Raw genomic sequence first — 14,688 nt, 5'->3', positions numbered from 1 at the left:
AGGAGTAAAACCATGCAGGAATACAGTTGCTGCTATCTAGAGGCATTAACAGGTCTGACATTACGATTTCATGGTTGGCTGGATATTGTGTTTGTGTACGTTTGTTTGTATGTGTGTGTGTGTGTGTGTGTGTGTGTGCTCCCTGGCAAGCCGCAAGGGCTACGTTCCGGTCGGTTGCAGAAAGAGATACATGAGGATTATTCTCTCCCCTCCCTACTCTGCGTTCCCATTTGCATCAACAAGATACACCAAGACCAAGAGAAGAAGAATTGCATGTAATCTGTTGCTGCACACGTGCACAGACACATACACAAACCCCACCTAAAGCATTGCTTAAAGACAAATTAGCACAACTCCACCTGAGCTGGACAAAAAAAAACATGCAAAAATTGTTATTGTCAACACTCCCATATCTAAAGTGCAGTGTGAACACACACATTTATTCAACATGCAGGTACACACACCCACTAGAACATTTTTTCCCTTCTTAGAAAACAGGACACCACAATTGCCATCTCCGTTCAGAAATAACCTTCATGTGACAGATGGGATGAGATGTGACACAGGACTTGATCATAGCTACACGTGCACGTGCACACACACACACACACACACACACACACACACCCCACGCAAAAGAAACACCTCCTCGTTACTTGCATGCGCGACACCGTTTCCTTCAAGTAATTGACCAAGCAAGATTCAAAATTCTGTATTTGTGTCTGCGTGCACGGGCACAAACCCTGTTTATGCATGTGTTTGTGTGCCTGCCTGTTGTGTGTCTGACAGTCTTCACTTCCACATTAATATTAACTGACACTTTAATTTGGATGGGAAATAGAGCATTTTACTACCAGTTTGTCTGAGTATCAGTGGCGGGGATGGCAGTGTGACCTTTGCCTGAGTGTGCATGTGCATGTATGTGTGAATGTGTCTGTCTATCAGTCTGGCTGCGCCTCTCTTTCTCTCTGCATCCTCTCTTCCTGGCTTTTCCCTGATCCCTCCTCTACCCACAGCCGTCCTTCTCCTGTTGATTTCTCTTTTACACCCCACCTCCATTCTCCTCACATTTGTGCTATTCTATGTAATGCAATCAACTTCCATCGATCTCACGACATCATTAAAACCCAATATATGTGTTCTTTGCCTACATGCTCGCCTTTGTTTATTTCTAGCGGTGAGATTCCATCCTTCCATATGACCTCATAAATCAAGGCACGTTCTGTTGCTCTTCAAAGATTACCCGTAACACATTATGAACACTCCTCTCCTCATTTTCTGGTCTTTTCAGCTCCAGAAGAGGATGAGGCTCTGTTTACTTCTCTCCTCCCTCTCCTCTCCCATTCAGAGGAGAGGAGACAATGAATAGCTGGAGGAAGCATTGTGGCAAACATCATTACAGCTCATACACATAAACAACCTTGAGCAAAGCACTTTGACAAGTTTAGCTCTCTGACTCATATGAGCTGATGTCAACTGACAACAAAGGAAAATGAGAGAAACAGTGAATTTGGTCTATTGTCCAAATGCAGCCTCGTGCAAATAATAACAATGCTTTTGATTATACTGACATTTCTCTTTGCTACCCTCACTTGTATCTTTTTCTTGCTTCTTTACTCTTGGATGTGAGGCTGTGAGGAGAGGTGCAAGGAAGGATACGGCTGTTTTTAAATCGCCGAGCCCTCCTCCAGTGGCCTGCCCTCTCCTCTTACTCCAGAGGTGCATTTAAACTATCAAAATATCCTCCACAATGGCAGAAGAGGAGAGATTTCCAGGTCGCGTGGGGAGAGAGACACAAGGAAGAATACGTTAGCATAATGAGAGAGACCCCATATGTAGCAGTGCCACAGTGTCTCTTAGGAAGGATGGCTGGGGTGGATCGTTCATTCATGTTCCACTCAGATAGAAATTTTCACAGTTTCCAACTGAGTTTTCAGCTTTTAAATGTGACCACAGTTTCATGACTTCAAGCAAACCCCCGAATGACCTACATTTTTTCTTATCCAAATAAATATACTACAGAAGTGAGTATGCCGCCGAGTTATACCACTTAAATGTCTTTGGATTAAAGATTGCATCTCTAAAACGCTCTCCAAAGCTTGGCTTTAAGACAGAGTTTGGTAATTAACAGTCAAAATGAGTACTTTAGAAAGTATTAACGGAAAATGCTAACAGCCACAGAGGAAACTCTACGCTGTAAAAATGAATACATACAGGATCACTGACACATAGGTTAGAAAGTGTGTGATCAGGTAGTAGGGGATTTAAAAAGAGCCAAACCGCTGCTCACAGCTGCTGTGGCTGATCTTCTACACAGTGCAAAACAACGCACTGTAAACAAGTGTTTGAGAGGTCATCTGAGTGTCTGTGACACTGAGGAGGACACTGCAAAACATCGACGTCCATCTCTGACATTCAACCTTGTAAAGGGTCTTTCACTCGCTCTTAACCAGAAAAGTGCAAAAATAAATTAAGCAAAATCACATGAAAGACATCCAGATGAATCCAGATGGCAGCTCACTCTTTGAGGAAGTGAGACCAAGAAGAATTTGTTCAGCTCAGATGGAGTGCAGCACGTAGGTCGGAAGGACTGTGATGATCCATTAAATAGCTACATTTCATTCCTACAATATTTGAATGGGAAGCATTAATCATATATTTAGTCTATACTTGGATGTTTTGTGGTTTAAACTTTCAAGAAAAGTCAAACTTGACCATGTAAATTAGCTTTGACCAGCTACCGTAATATTAGATAACTTGCTATCAATAAAGATTGATGCCTGCCCTACCTGGGACTGCATCTTGGGTGTTTTTGGGTCCATAACTGGTGTTACATTTCTCTACAGAGAGTTAGAAGACAGCTGAAACACTTGTGGGTTAGCTTTAACCCACAAGCTAACCCCAAACATTACTGTGCCCCCTGGTAAGTAGCATGCTAATGACAAAAACTACCAATTTTGGGAAATCACAAAAGTGGAAATCACAAAAACATCCATGTACAGACAGAACACATGATCAATATTCACTGTTTAAATCCAGCAGGAAACCAATGTAGGTGGTTCAAGAGTGATAGGTCAGTGTTCACCAAGACAAACCCATCTGCCAACAAACCTGGGGGGTAAAAGTCCACACTGGGTATCCACCTGGACATCGAGCTGTCACCGGAAAACATTATCAGTAAAAGTTAAACAGAGGGAACCGACTGCAAAGTGCTATATCGTCAAACAAATAAAATAATTTTTTCTCTTCAGCTAAATCGAGGTTTACTTTCTCTAAACGTCTAATTTTAGTTTGATATCAAGACAGCTCTGTTTGATCATATTGTTACAAATCTGACTCCACAGAGAGTCCCCTGCAGAAAACACTTGGTAAATCACGTGCACTTTGACATGATAATTAGCAAGTAATTGCATGAGGTGCCTGTCTATCTAACATCTAACGCGAGTGACTTCAACCAATTAGATCAAAGAAGCTTTACAAGCAGAGCCGGCCGGCGAATACAATACACCATTGTTGATTTTTATCACAGCTGAATCCCTGTTGTACTGTAGCTGCCAGTAAAGCACACAGAGTAGCCCACACTGGCTCCAAACTGATGACACAGAGAAGAACAATATGGATGGACTGCAAATTTAGTAAGAATCCACTTGTACAAAATGTTTAATAGAGCAAATTTAAAGCATTCGCTTTTAAATCAACATAAGAGCTCCACTTAAGCTCCTAGGAAAATTAAAGGTAGTAATCGATATACTATCTTTAATATATGATGTAATATTGCACAGAGGTGTACCTACTTCTGTCGCACACTGCACAGACATGCTATTTGGTGATGTAAACCTTTTAAAGTGAGTTAAATGAGTGTATGCTCTATAAATGCCTGGTTTCATAATAAGCAGCTCTGCCAAGGCAGGCACGAAAAACAACCTATCGGTTTTAAATGGATCTTGTATTATCCCTCTGCAACAAAGACTCTAATCATTAAAACCTCAGGTCTAATGACTGTGAGCTTAGCTGCATGATAATGTTCTTGTGATTTTAAAAGGCGTAACTTATATATATTGAAAGAGTCGGAAGAAAAAAAATGTCCGACCCTTCATGTCTTACAGGGTTTGATGATATGTGTGATCTAATGGCATCCTAAACCTCCAATTAATCAGATGCTTGTAGTCCACTAATAACTACATATCAATGTTCTACACACCCCCCACAGCTAAACCACACTAAGTTTATTAAGTCTCTGCATCACTCTTCGGGCTACTAGGTGTACAACGGAGAGGAAGAGAGAGGAGGGAAGAGAGAAATGATTGAAATTTTAATTATTCTTAATTGTTACACTATTACCACAGTAAACTTAACAAAAACTAGCACAGCACGTTATGCAAGATCAGGAGAGTAAAGCCCTCATGTTAGATGGCAAACCCCATGGCCCCCGTGCTCATCAACTCAACTCAGCACGTCAGTTTCCAATACAGAGCAATAAAGTCAGAGGGAATTTTCAATCAGTCACTAATAAACAAATCCCATCTGGAGAGTAGCAGAGTTGCATGTGAAGAGAGAGACTAAAAAAAAAAAAAACAGACAAAAACTAGGTTGGCTTTGACAGCTACACAAACTCATAATAGCCATGTTTTTAGGTCATGCAATTCTCTACTTATCAAGTACTGTGCAAATGAGCCCAAACCCCTGTGAATAAAGCCCCAAAAGAAACTTTACTTCCACTTCCGTCCAATCAATCTTCACTGAATACACCATTAAAATTAAGCCAACCGCAACTTCCATCTGCGACGTCGTCTCCTTATAATACTACAGTAAGGATCCCACGTACCTGCTGATCAGGTAAAGGGAAAAGCAGAATGTGTAAGATGTGAGGAGAAAGAGAAGCTGTCATACATGCATTTTTAGGTCTGAATCTTATGAAATAGGAACGTTTGCTCTTGACAACTTCATTCTCTGGGTTTGATCATTATCTTCTCCACACTAGGATGCATACACCATAATATGCTGATGTCTCCTCCACATAGTAAAACACTGACACAGTCACATTCGCTATGTTTGCATCGCTCTCAAACGGCACAGAAAATGTTCTAAACTCTGCTCACACACAATTACCTCGTCCCACATTTAACAGTCTCCCTCTCTGCTCAGCCATCTCTTGACTTCCGATCATCTCTGAGGATTTGATTAGAAACACAAATTAGACAAAATTCAATTTCCATTTGAGACAAGGAGGATTTAGTCAGTTAGGTTTACAGAAAGGCTTGGAGGTGTCAGCTCTGATGAAAGAAAACAGAGCTCAAATGAAAGCAATCTTATTTCAACTTAGGTAAAAAATGTTCCCGGGTGAGCTGATCGCTCAGTGGTCCTGCATAAATGGCAAGATAATCAAAGTCATTTTCTTAATGGTGCAGAAAACACAGGCTACAGATATCACAGTTGTTTCAAATCCGTGCGGTTTTCTAATTTGTCACAGTCTAGTTGACGACATCTGTTATCTTCATTTTAATAAGAAAATGAGTGTTTCCTTTCTATTCGTGCAGCACACAGAAGGGGAAGAGCTTAAGGATAATAAGTTCACACCTGAAGAACAATCCCTGAACCTTGGTTCATGGAACTTCAGCAGTTGCATTGCTTGGTGAATCTCAACCCTCTAATGTTAATAGTTAAGCTGCTATAGGCCTAGACTGCTGGGGGGCCTCACCTTATGTCACACCTTCCCTCACTATGCTCTAACTTGAGCAGGGATCTCAGCAGGGATCCTTTGAATGGTGTTACGGTGTTTGTTGTCCCCTCTTTCCCGTCCTCTCAAACCCCAGCTGGTCGAGGCGGATGGCCACCCTGAGTCTGGTTCTGCCAGAAGTTTCTGGGATTTAGGCGTATCCATTTCAAAATGAAAAAATTTGCTCTTTAAGAACAAATAAGTGCGTCAGAAGAAATATGCAACTGTTTGCCCAGAGTGATAATGGGCATATGCACCAGCTGCATGCTTGGAAAATGACAAGCATGGCACCAAGAAGACAGCATATGCATAATCACTCATGCATACTAGGACTACCTTTTAGCCTTACACGAAGAGAAATAGAGCACTTTAATTAAATGATAAAACAAAGGGGGTGCTGGCTAAATCTGGGTCAAAAACATGCACTTTATTTCTTCTAACACTCCATACAGTGAAGTGGAATCACAATCACTTGACTCATCTTAAGAAGCAGAAAGCCCTAACGTGAAGCGTTCCCTCCTCTCTACATCCCTAATGTCTACCATTAAAGCTGTTTTGACAGATAATTATGTGGCACCTTTCTTTTAACGCTGCAAAGTCGTCCACCCACACTGTTCTGGTGACAGCGCCAGATACTTTGAAGGTTGACAGAATTTCTTTTTTTTCCAAAATTTTTTTTTATCCTTATTAATCTTTTATGGGAATACACAGCAAGAAGCCAACATATGAACAACTGCACACTACCATGCGCTCCAAATACTGAGGACGGCACTTTTCCTAAAAAGGTTTGAAATCATTTATGTTTTTCAAAGAAAGGATTGAAAAAAAAGAGTTGTGAAAGGGTTAAACTTCAGTTCTCGTCCAGCTTGCCCATGCACTGCGCCTGTTACCAGAGGTTTCTGCTTGGGGGCAAACCAGATGACTCGGACGGGGACAAAAACACACCTTTGACACGTTCCCACTCCATTTCTTAATTAATTTCTGAGGACATGCACAAACGATGCTTCAAACAATCACAGAATGCGCGCCTCACCCAAGGTTAAACACGTGTCTCTGCCTTTCAAAGCAAGGATATTCCTGGTCTAATCGTGTCTGCGGATATGAGCTACTCATTGTAAGATGCTAAAAACCCAAGGATACTTATCAGAACACTATTTTACAGTCATCAAATCACTGTTCTGAAGCGTGATGGATGAAAAAAAGCAGTTAGCTGACCCTGAAAGAGAAGTTGATGTATATTCGTCTCATTATAGATTGCGTGGACTGTGAATGTGCATAATTGCTATTAACCTAAGATAGATGCATAAGATGATTACACAAGCTTTAACTCCAGTGCCTTTTTAGAAATGCATTTAACATCTTAATTTGTTCATTTCACGGCAGTTGCCTCTGCAGAAGTAGGAGACAATGTAAGTTTGCTTTGATGTATTTAAGCTAACCGTTGTTTTCCCTTCATACACGAATAACTTTAAAAGCTGAAGCTGCATGTTTGAAAAGAGTAAATTGCTTCTTTGACAGCATATTACTAGAGCTAATATGGTTATCTATAAATGCTGCAAAACATGTACTCTTTTTTAAGAGTTTTAATTTCAGAAACTACCTCTATTATGCACCTGTACTGCAGTAAATCATGTTAATGTCCCCGTTTATCGGGCGTAAAGTAGCTGAACACCATTTAGACTCTAAACCCTAAATGCTCTGATAGGAGCTTTAAAGCAGCCAATAGCAATAATCAATCATGGACGCATTTAAATTCTGGATGTAGCTGTCATGACATCATATGAACTTTCATTTTGAAGCCTTGGGTTCAGCATTTGGACGGGCTTCACCTGAAACTATAGGTTATGAGCAACAGTTGGGTCTGACTGAGAACTGTGGAAACACCCATGAGGCAGCAGTCTCTCAGCCATCATGGAGCCTCACCCTAAGGCATATCTGACTATATCAGTTATATTAGGAAATGATCATAAGACATTAACATAAAATCGGTGACTGAAACCACAGTGTCTACTCAAATGTTTACGGAGATATGAAATCAAGACGGAAGAAGGGCTACTTTCTCTATCCAATCATACTGTACCTCTTTTTGATGGCCATTATGCAGAATGCATGTTTATAGCTCTCCTGTCATGGCTTCATTTCTCAAATCGATATGCTGCATCCCATCAACATACATCAGTTTCTATATATACTCATTTAATGCCACTATAATAGTGGTTCAACTATATCTGCGGGAAGAATTATGATTCAGATTATGCATCCTGATTTAGTCCAATAAGATCAAGACCCGATCCCTTGCCACTATTCCCCACTCCAAAGCCTTAAGTTGTGTCTTATTCAGTACAACTTCCCTCATATATCTATTTAAAAAATATCTTCCAAGCCATCCATCTCTTTTGGCCGTCTGTTCTTATGTTTTTGTCTTCCTGAGCATTTCTCTCATGCAGTACTTCCCTCATTACAGGACACAAAGAGGCTGCTGCTCTCGTCTGTTTCCCAAGGCTTTGATTGATCACTCGCATCTCTCTCTCCCTTCGCCTTCTCTCCTCTCACTCTGCAGTCCATTAGTATGGTAATGTTGGGTTAAATACATCTCAACTTGTTGATGATTAATTCACAGGTCCCCACCCATAAACACATCCTCTCTGGTTTTTCTCCGGCCCTCCCAACCTTCTTGTTGTGATGCGCAACCTTTTAGGACAGATGCTGTTAGCGTTGGGTGCAGTCAGACTAAAAGGAGAGCCAGGCTGTCAGCTCCACTGTGCAGGCTGCTGGCAGAGCTGGAGTGGAGGGCCAGTGGATGGATCTGCTGTACCACACTCTGCGCTATGAGCCATTCCTCTGCTGTCAGGGATAAATCAAAGACCCACATTGTGCATTTTTTCACTTTAAAACCACAGTTAAAAGAAAACATGCTCATTCTGGTTTGCATGAAACACGCTGGCTCACTATCTTGTCGTAATCGATGGCTGTTTGTGAAGCGGTGGCCGTCGTGCTCAATAATAAATTCAACTGCTTGAAGCCTGTCATTTTTCACATTTAACTTTCAGCTTCAGCCGCCTTTGTAAAGCTGTTGTGCTGCGACTGCTTCACTAACCTGTACACTAATACACAATCCGAGGAATAGGTGGTGTGACAGTAATTAGTTTAGACCTCCTCAACTTGTGAGCGGACATAATTCACCTCAATCGGTAAAAGGGCCATTTTCAGCTTAAGAACACAACCACACAGATGGATCATTAGAACAACATTAAGACACAGAGCATGAACCGCTTTTAATGTCATCATTTCAAGGACTGGAGGGAGTTTTCCTCATGAAAAAGTTAATGGGCCTAAATGACGTCACTTCTCAGACATTTTCTCACCTCTGATGTCAGCGACTTCAGATAGTTTCTACATGGAAAGAATTGCTAAGACAAGCAGACAGACAAGCACAGCACCCATTCACACCCTGGTGAAATGCACACTCATGCTCGCACTCTGGGTGTTAATGTGAAAGTCTCGACACTTCAGGGACCCGATGATCCCCAGATCCATCTCTAACGTGACGCCCAGCCCTCCATTAGCCGCAAAAAAAAAATGTGGCTGCAGATTACACGACAGAAACACACTCAGTACTCGTGCATTAGTGTATTTTCTCACCTGAAGCATGCACACACACACAAACGAACAAGATAAATGCTTTTAGACAATAAGGTTCAGAAGATGATGATGTTCCGGTAAAAAAAAAAAAAAAAAAGTTCTTTAAACAGACACAGCGTGCACTTTCTCTCTTTAATCGGCATCCTCCAAAACACAAATGTAACAGCACAAAAAAAAAAAAAGGCATTTCAGACAAAGCACAACTAATTAATCAATGTCAAAATGTACCCAAGGCCAACTCACCTGTCGCGATTTCCAGCAGTGATGTTGTAAAGGTGATTGGCAGCTCCATCAGCACAGGCCCTCAACAGAGCTAAAGGAACACAGACAGACACACAGTACTTTAGCCCGTTTAGCTCCAGCCGAACGACACATCACTGTACACTTTAGTTTTACTTTACTTTTAAAATGCACTAAGCCATCACCGGGTTTGATGAAGTTCAAACTGGTATTAACAATGCACGGTGAAGCTCGCCTCTCCTTTTCAACGCACGACGAGCTTAAAGGTTAAGCTCACCTTTAAGATGTGTTGACTCCTGACTTTTCTTTTATGTTTCAACTTACCAGAGTAACCTACTGCATGCTCGTACAGGCCAGGTTTAGTTTAGACTTATTTTCAAAGTGTTTTCAGGCTTCTTTATGTAAAAGAAGTATATTAATGTACAATGTGAACACAGCACTTTGAAGCCCATCATCAGCAATCACACTGCTCTTGTCGAATAAATAAACTGACTTCAAGGTCAAAATTAGTTGAAGTCCAAATGGTTAAAGACATTCCAAGGAGGCTGTTATCTACAGTCTCTAAAATGTTATTCATGTTTCACTGAATTATATGCAAACCATTTGCAAATGCATGCTCTTTGAAAGCTTCTATTCTAATTGAATAGGCAGTCTATTTTTCAAATCCCCCGCATTCTGTTTATGGCGCGCAGAGGGAAATACTTCAAAAAGAATCAGATTGTGTTTTCCACTTTCACCTTGTTCAAAACCGAGTAAAACCTGCACCAAAGAGACGGGCGACACTCGATTGTTTAAGTCCTTTTTTTCCCAGCGGGGTCTCTTTCCGAACTCAAGTCTTTCTTACAGATAATAGGATGCAGTTTTAAAACGTGTGATTCTAACTTTTGATTTAATCTCGCCCTTAAAAGCTACAGTGTGAGTGTCGCCAAACTGGTATATGCTGAGTGATACTGTCACACGTTCCGAGGTGTTTAATTAAGTCAACTCAAGTCTGATGTTTTAGTTATCACAAAAGAAAACTGAGATGATGATTTCTGGTGAGAATCTTTACACTTCAGGGGAAAAACTACATTTTTTTTTTTTTGATTTGCACATATCACACACGAGCTAAAACAATTAAGCACCAAGTGAACTGTGATGGTGCACAGTTTAAACTTAGAACTGCTCCTAAACTTCACAGCCATTAAAAAAATTAAAAAAAAACATCAGGAGCACAACGACCCCGAAGAAAACATGAAGAATGTCACAATAAATCTTGACTAGCTCGTACATACTTTAGGTGATAATCATAATCATACACATGCCACTCTGGCTTCGATTAGCAGATTCGACAAAGCGGAAAAAGATTACTCCAACAAAAGGGCCAGGGATCTTCTAAATCTGCCAGCCACCATCGTCGTGAGCTCTGAAAAACTGAGAACTGAGAGCAGACACATTTCCATTGATGGAAATAAGACGTGTGAACTCAAGGAAGTGCTTTTATTCATAACCTTCAGCACCCTGCTGTCGATGTTCTGCATCAAGGAATGATGCGAATGCAGAGGAAGACTCATTATCACTGAGAGAGAGCAAAAGGCTGAGAAAACTCTTCAGCTAACTTCTCAGAGGAACTTTTTCTTTAAGCCTGGTGACAGACTGTTAAGCTATTAGTCGTTATCTGTGTATAAGTTTATGCAGAACACCTACAACATATTTCTGCCTGTCGAATCATATTCTCAGCCCTGTGTAATTAACTGGCATTTAGAGGGGGAGTAAACCCAAGACTATACGTGATTATACAAATTACATCTTAAAGATATTCAAAAATAGTCCACTTATATGTGTGTGAATAATTAATTCATCAATGCCTCTACCCGCAACTGTAACAAAAGAGGGTTGTGGGCCAAATAGAAAGTGAAGCACTTTAAGGAAGAACTTGCTTTGTTTAAGTCAAACGCTTCCGGCACTGAATGAAAGATAAAAAATAATTTATAATAAGCTCACATACAAATTATACCAGCGTTTTTTTTACCTTTTACTTATTTCTTATTTATATTTTCTCCAGCTACATATTTCTTTTTTATGTTAGCACTACCACCACAAAGTAACTGACACTGAAAATGATGCTGGAAAAAAGAAAGAAAACTAACGGCAGGCTGATATACTGCACCGGTGTAGACTCCATCACTGCCATTCTCTCAGTGGCTGTTCAAAGTAGGCCTCATGCACAACAGTCTAAGCAATCTGATGGTCTTCCATCACCTCACAACATTTGAGTGAAGTGACAACAATGATCGTCTTGTTACAATATAATAGTCGGCTGGAAAACTTTGGATCCTGGAGTCTACGTCGATCCCACTTTGACAAATACCACACACCTAAAAACGCCGCCGCAATCAGACTCAAAGGACTAAAATCTTCACTGCCAGGTGCCGGCGTGGAGCATCCACACCAAAGGACGTCCCCAGAGGTCTAAAGTGTTTTACACAGGTGAATTTAATCTTATGGCTGATGTAGATGTCTTAGGAGTTGTGATGGCAGTATGACATTAGCTGAGTAGAGACAGCAGGAGCAGTCAAGAATGATGACCTTGCAAGTAAACTAGCCATCATAATCCCCCCCTGCAGGTGTCAGAGCCAACTACTGCTGTCACTCAATCAGCAGTAAGAAAGATAATGCACTTGCACACACTGCCAAACCACTTAAGCGCCTTCATTTTTGCTGCTGCTGACTTTGATGCAGAAAAGGTGCGAGTCCACACTGATGTGGTATATACTACAGCAGGTTGTATTGATGAGGTTTGGGAGGGGGGATTAATACCTGTCAAGTTGGGGCTCTGGGGCTGAAGAGGAAAAGGCAAAAGGCCACAAAAAACGGTGAAAAGATTACAGTCCTTATTATGATACCTCGGTGCCCTTCCTTCATCTATCAATGCACCTCGCTCCTCATCTGTCACCCTGTCTCCAGATCCACCATGATCTCTACACCTTTGCTCAAACTTGATTGATCTCCTGCACAAGCGTCTCATTTTCTTTCTCTCCAGCCCCACTCCGTTGCCCTGTAAACCACTCGATCCTTCTTTGTAATGCTATGTGGCACAGTGTCACCAGCCCATTCTCTTTCCCCTTCCTTTGATAGTGTTTCTGTGCTTTGGGTTTTAGCTGTTGTTCAATGTCAATCCTCGCGACAGTTTTTCACCTCAGATTCCTCAGAAACCCACTAACCCCATCTGTCACGTGCTGCTGGATGTCGTGGTGGGAGAGTATGTGTGCAAACCAACTTTTTTTCAGCTCTTTCACACTCTTTGACACGGCTGGTACGTGACTTGCAGGTGGGTGAAGTTCTCAAACTTTGACTTTCGGAAGCTTCTCAGCATCAATAAACGATGGAGAGAGACCCTTTTTCTTTGTTTTGCTGCGAGAATTCTTTTCACTGATCGGCGGTGTTGAATGAGCAGGTGGAATATCTCACCATAGGCATATGAGTGACTGAGTAAATGAGTGAATGAGTGAGTGACAGATGGGCTAAATAAGCGAGAGGGTGCATGAGTGAGATAAGCAGCTTGATCCAACTTAACAACACCACACTCGACACCAGTAAATGAGTCCCCCTTTGATCAGTGTTGCGCTCTTTTAGTCTGAATCGCGCCTGTGCTCCCTGCTGCTTTACGTCTCCCACAGGTGAAGAAGTTGAGGCCCTGGGGCAGCACATCAGAGGACCTGAGAGTCATGTGCAAGTGTGTGTATGTTATGTCTGAGACTGCGGATGTCTGTGTCTATAAAGCTGGAGACCTGGCTACGATGCCTCCGGGTGAACAACCATCTGGAGAGTGACGCACTCTAAGACACGCTCATGAGGACGCCAACATCTGCTTATCACATACACAACATTGAAAATACATGGTATTTCAAGGGAGGAATGATTAACTCGCTGTAAGCGTGTTTACCATCAAACTGTGAGAGATCCGAGATCTGCCCATCACACACAGTCATCAGCCTGTAAAGATCTCTTCAAGTCCCATGTGCATTGGTGCCAAGAGCAAAGTTAATTAAGAAAGCCTTCCATCTTGTGAGATCCAAGCAGAGGATCGCTTCTCAAAATCAAAATCTCTCAGAGGCAGTTTTTTTTATTTTAGTTTTTTTTCAGTAATGATATTATCTAAGAGGGAGCAACGGCCCAAATATTCTACATGACAGCATTAAATGTACGTTTATCACACACTGCCGGCAACGCGGCCCCCTTGATTGGTTTAGTGATGTGATGCAATGCTAACCTCAAGACTCTTGTGCCCACGGTGACGTTTGAACTCTTCTTTTTGACACTTTCAACAAGATTAGTGGGGGCTTTTTTTTGTTTGTTTGTTTGTTTGTTTTTATTTGACTTTTTTGTTTTGTACAAGTCAATATTCGAGTTCTAAGACCCTCATAGACAACTTTCACCACAATTCCTGAACTTGATTGATTGCTAGCCTTGTGAATTATTTACACTTATCCTTAGTCAGAAACAAAAGATGCCAACAATAAGAGAAAAACTCTAAATTCTAAATATTTTTTTGTATGTATTTTTTTTCTATAGTTAGTAATACGCAGTAATTAACATAATGGCAGGTAAAGAGAGCTTCCAAAGAGACCTGCAAGCAGTTTTGCAAGAAAGGGAAATTTGATTCCCATTTGACTGTAAAAGTCCTTCAGGAAGTTTTCTCCAACTCTGGATTGATCAAGCTTTGGGCTTGTGCTGCAGCCAGCGGCATATCAGAAGGAAAAATGGATTTAATTAAATACCAACACATTTTGCCAAGCATCACTGCATCCATAAAGTTGAGAAAAGGCTGGCTTCCACAATAGAATAATAATCATAATAAACACAATCCACAATGAGCCATCTCAAAGAGGTGCAAACTAAAGGTTCTACCATAACCCCTCGTAATTCCTGGCCTGATCAACATCAGAAATCTAATAGACCTTAAAATGCGTGTATGTAAGATGCACCAGCGGTCTCAAAGAAGTGGAAGTCATCTCTAAATTGGGGTCACACCTCCAAAAAATGCAGAAAATGTGCCTCATGATGCAATATGGGCCTCATTTTCTGCAAAACTGCAGCACAATCACATA

The 14,688-nt window shown here is 41.2% G+C and overlaps 1 protein-coding gene across 1 annotated transcript in view; it reads right to left on the bottom strand.

The window, feature by feature from the left end:
- Window positions 1-14,688, bottom strand: part of tpk1 (thiamin pyrophosphokinase 1) — a 67,383-nt gene that overhangs the window by 37,286 nt on the left and 15,409 nt on the right. Inside the window, exon 4 of the mRNA XM_072378205.1 lies at window positions 9,602-9,671. Within this exon, the coding sequence (XP_072234306.1) occupies window positions 9,602-9,671 (70 nt within the window). The remainder of the gene's footprint in view (window positions 1-9,601; window positions 9,672-14,688) is intronic.

The sequence above is a fragment of the Leuresthes tenuis genome, unplaced genomic scaffold (genome assembly GCF_036924035.1).
Source record: "Leuresthes tenuis unplaced genomic scaffold, fLeuTen1.0.hap1 SCAF_24, whole genome shotgun sequence".
Classification (NCBI taxonomy): Eukaryota; Metazoa; Chordata; class Actinopteri; order Atheriniformes; family Atherinopsidae; genus Leuresthes; species Leuresthes tenuis.
The sequence above is the reverse complement of the archived record's forward strand: the minus strand, read 5'-3'. Positions and strand labels throughout refer to the sequence as shown.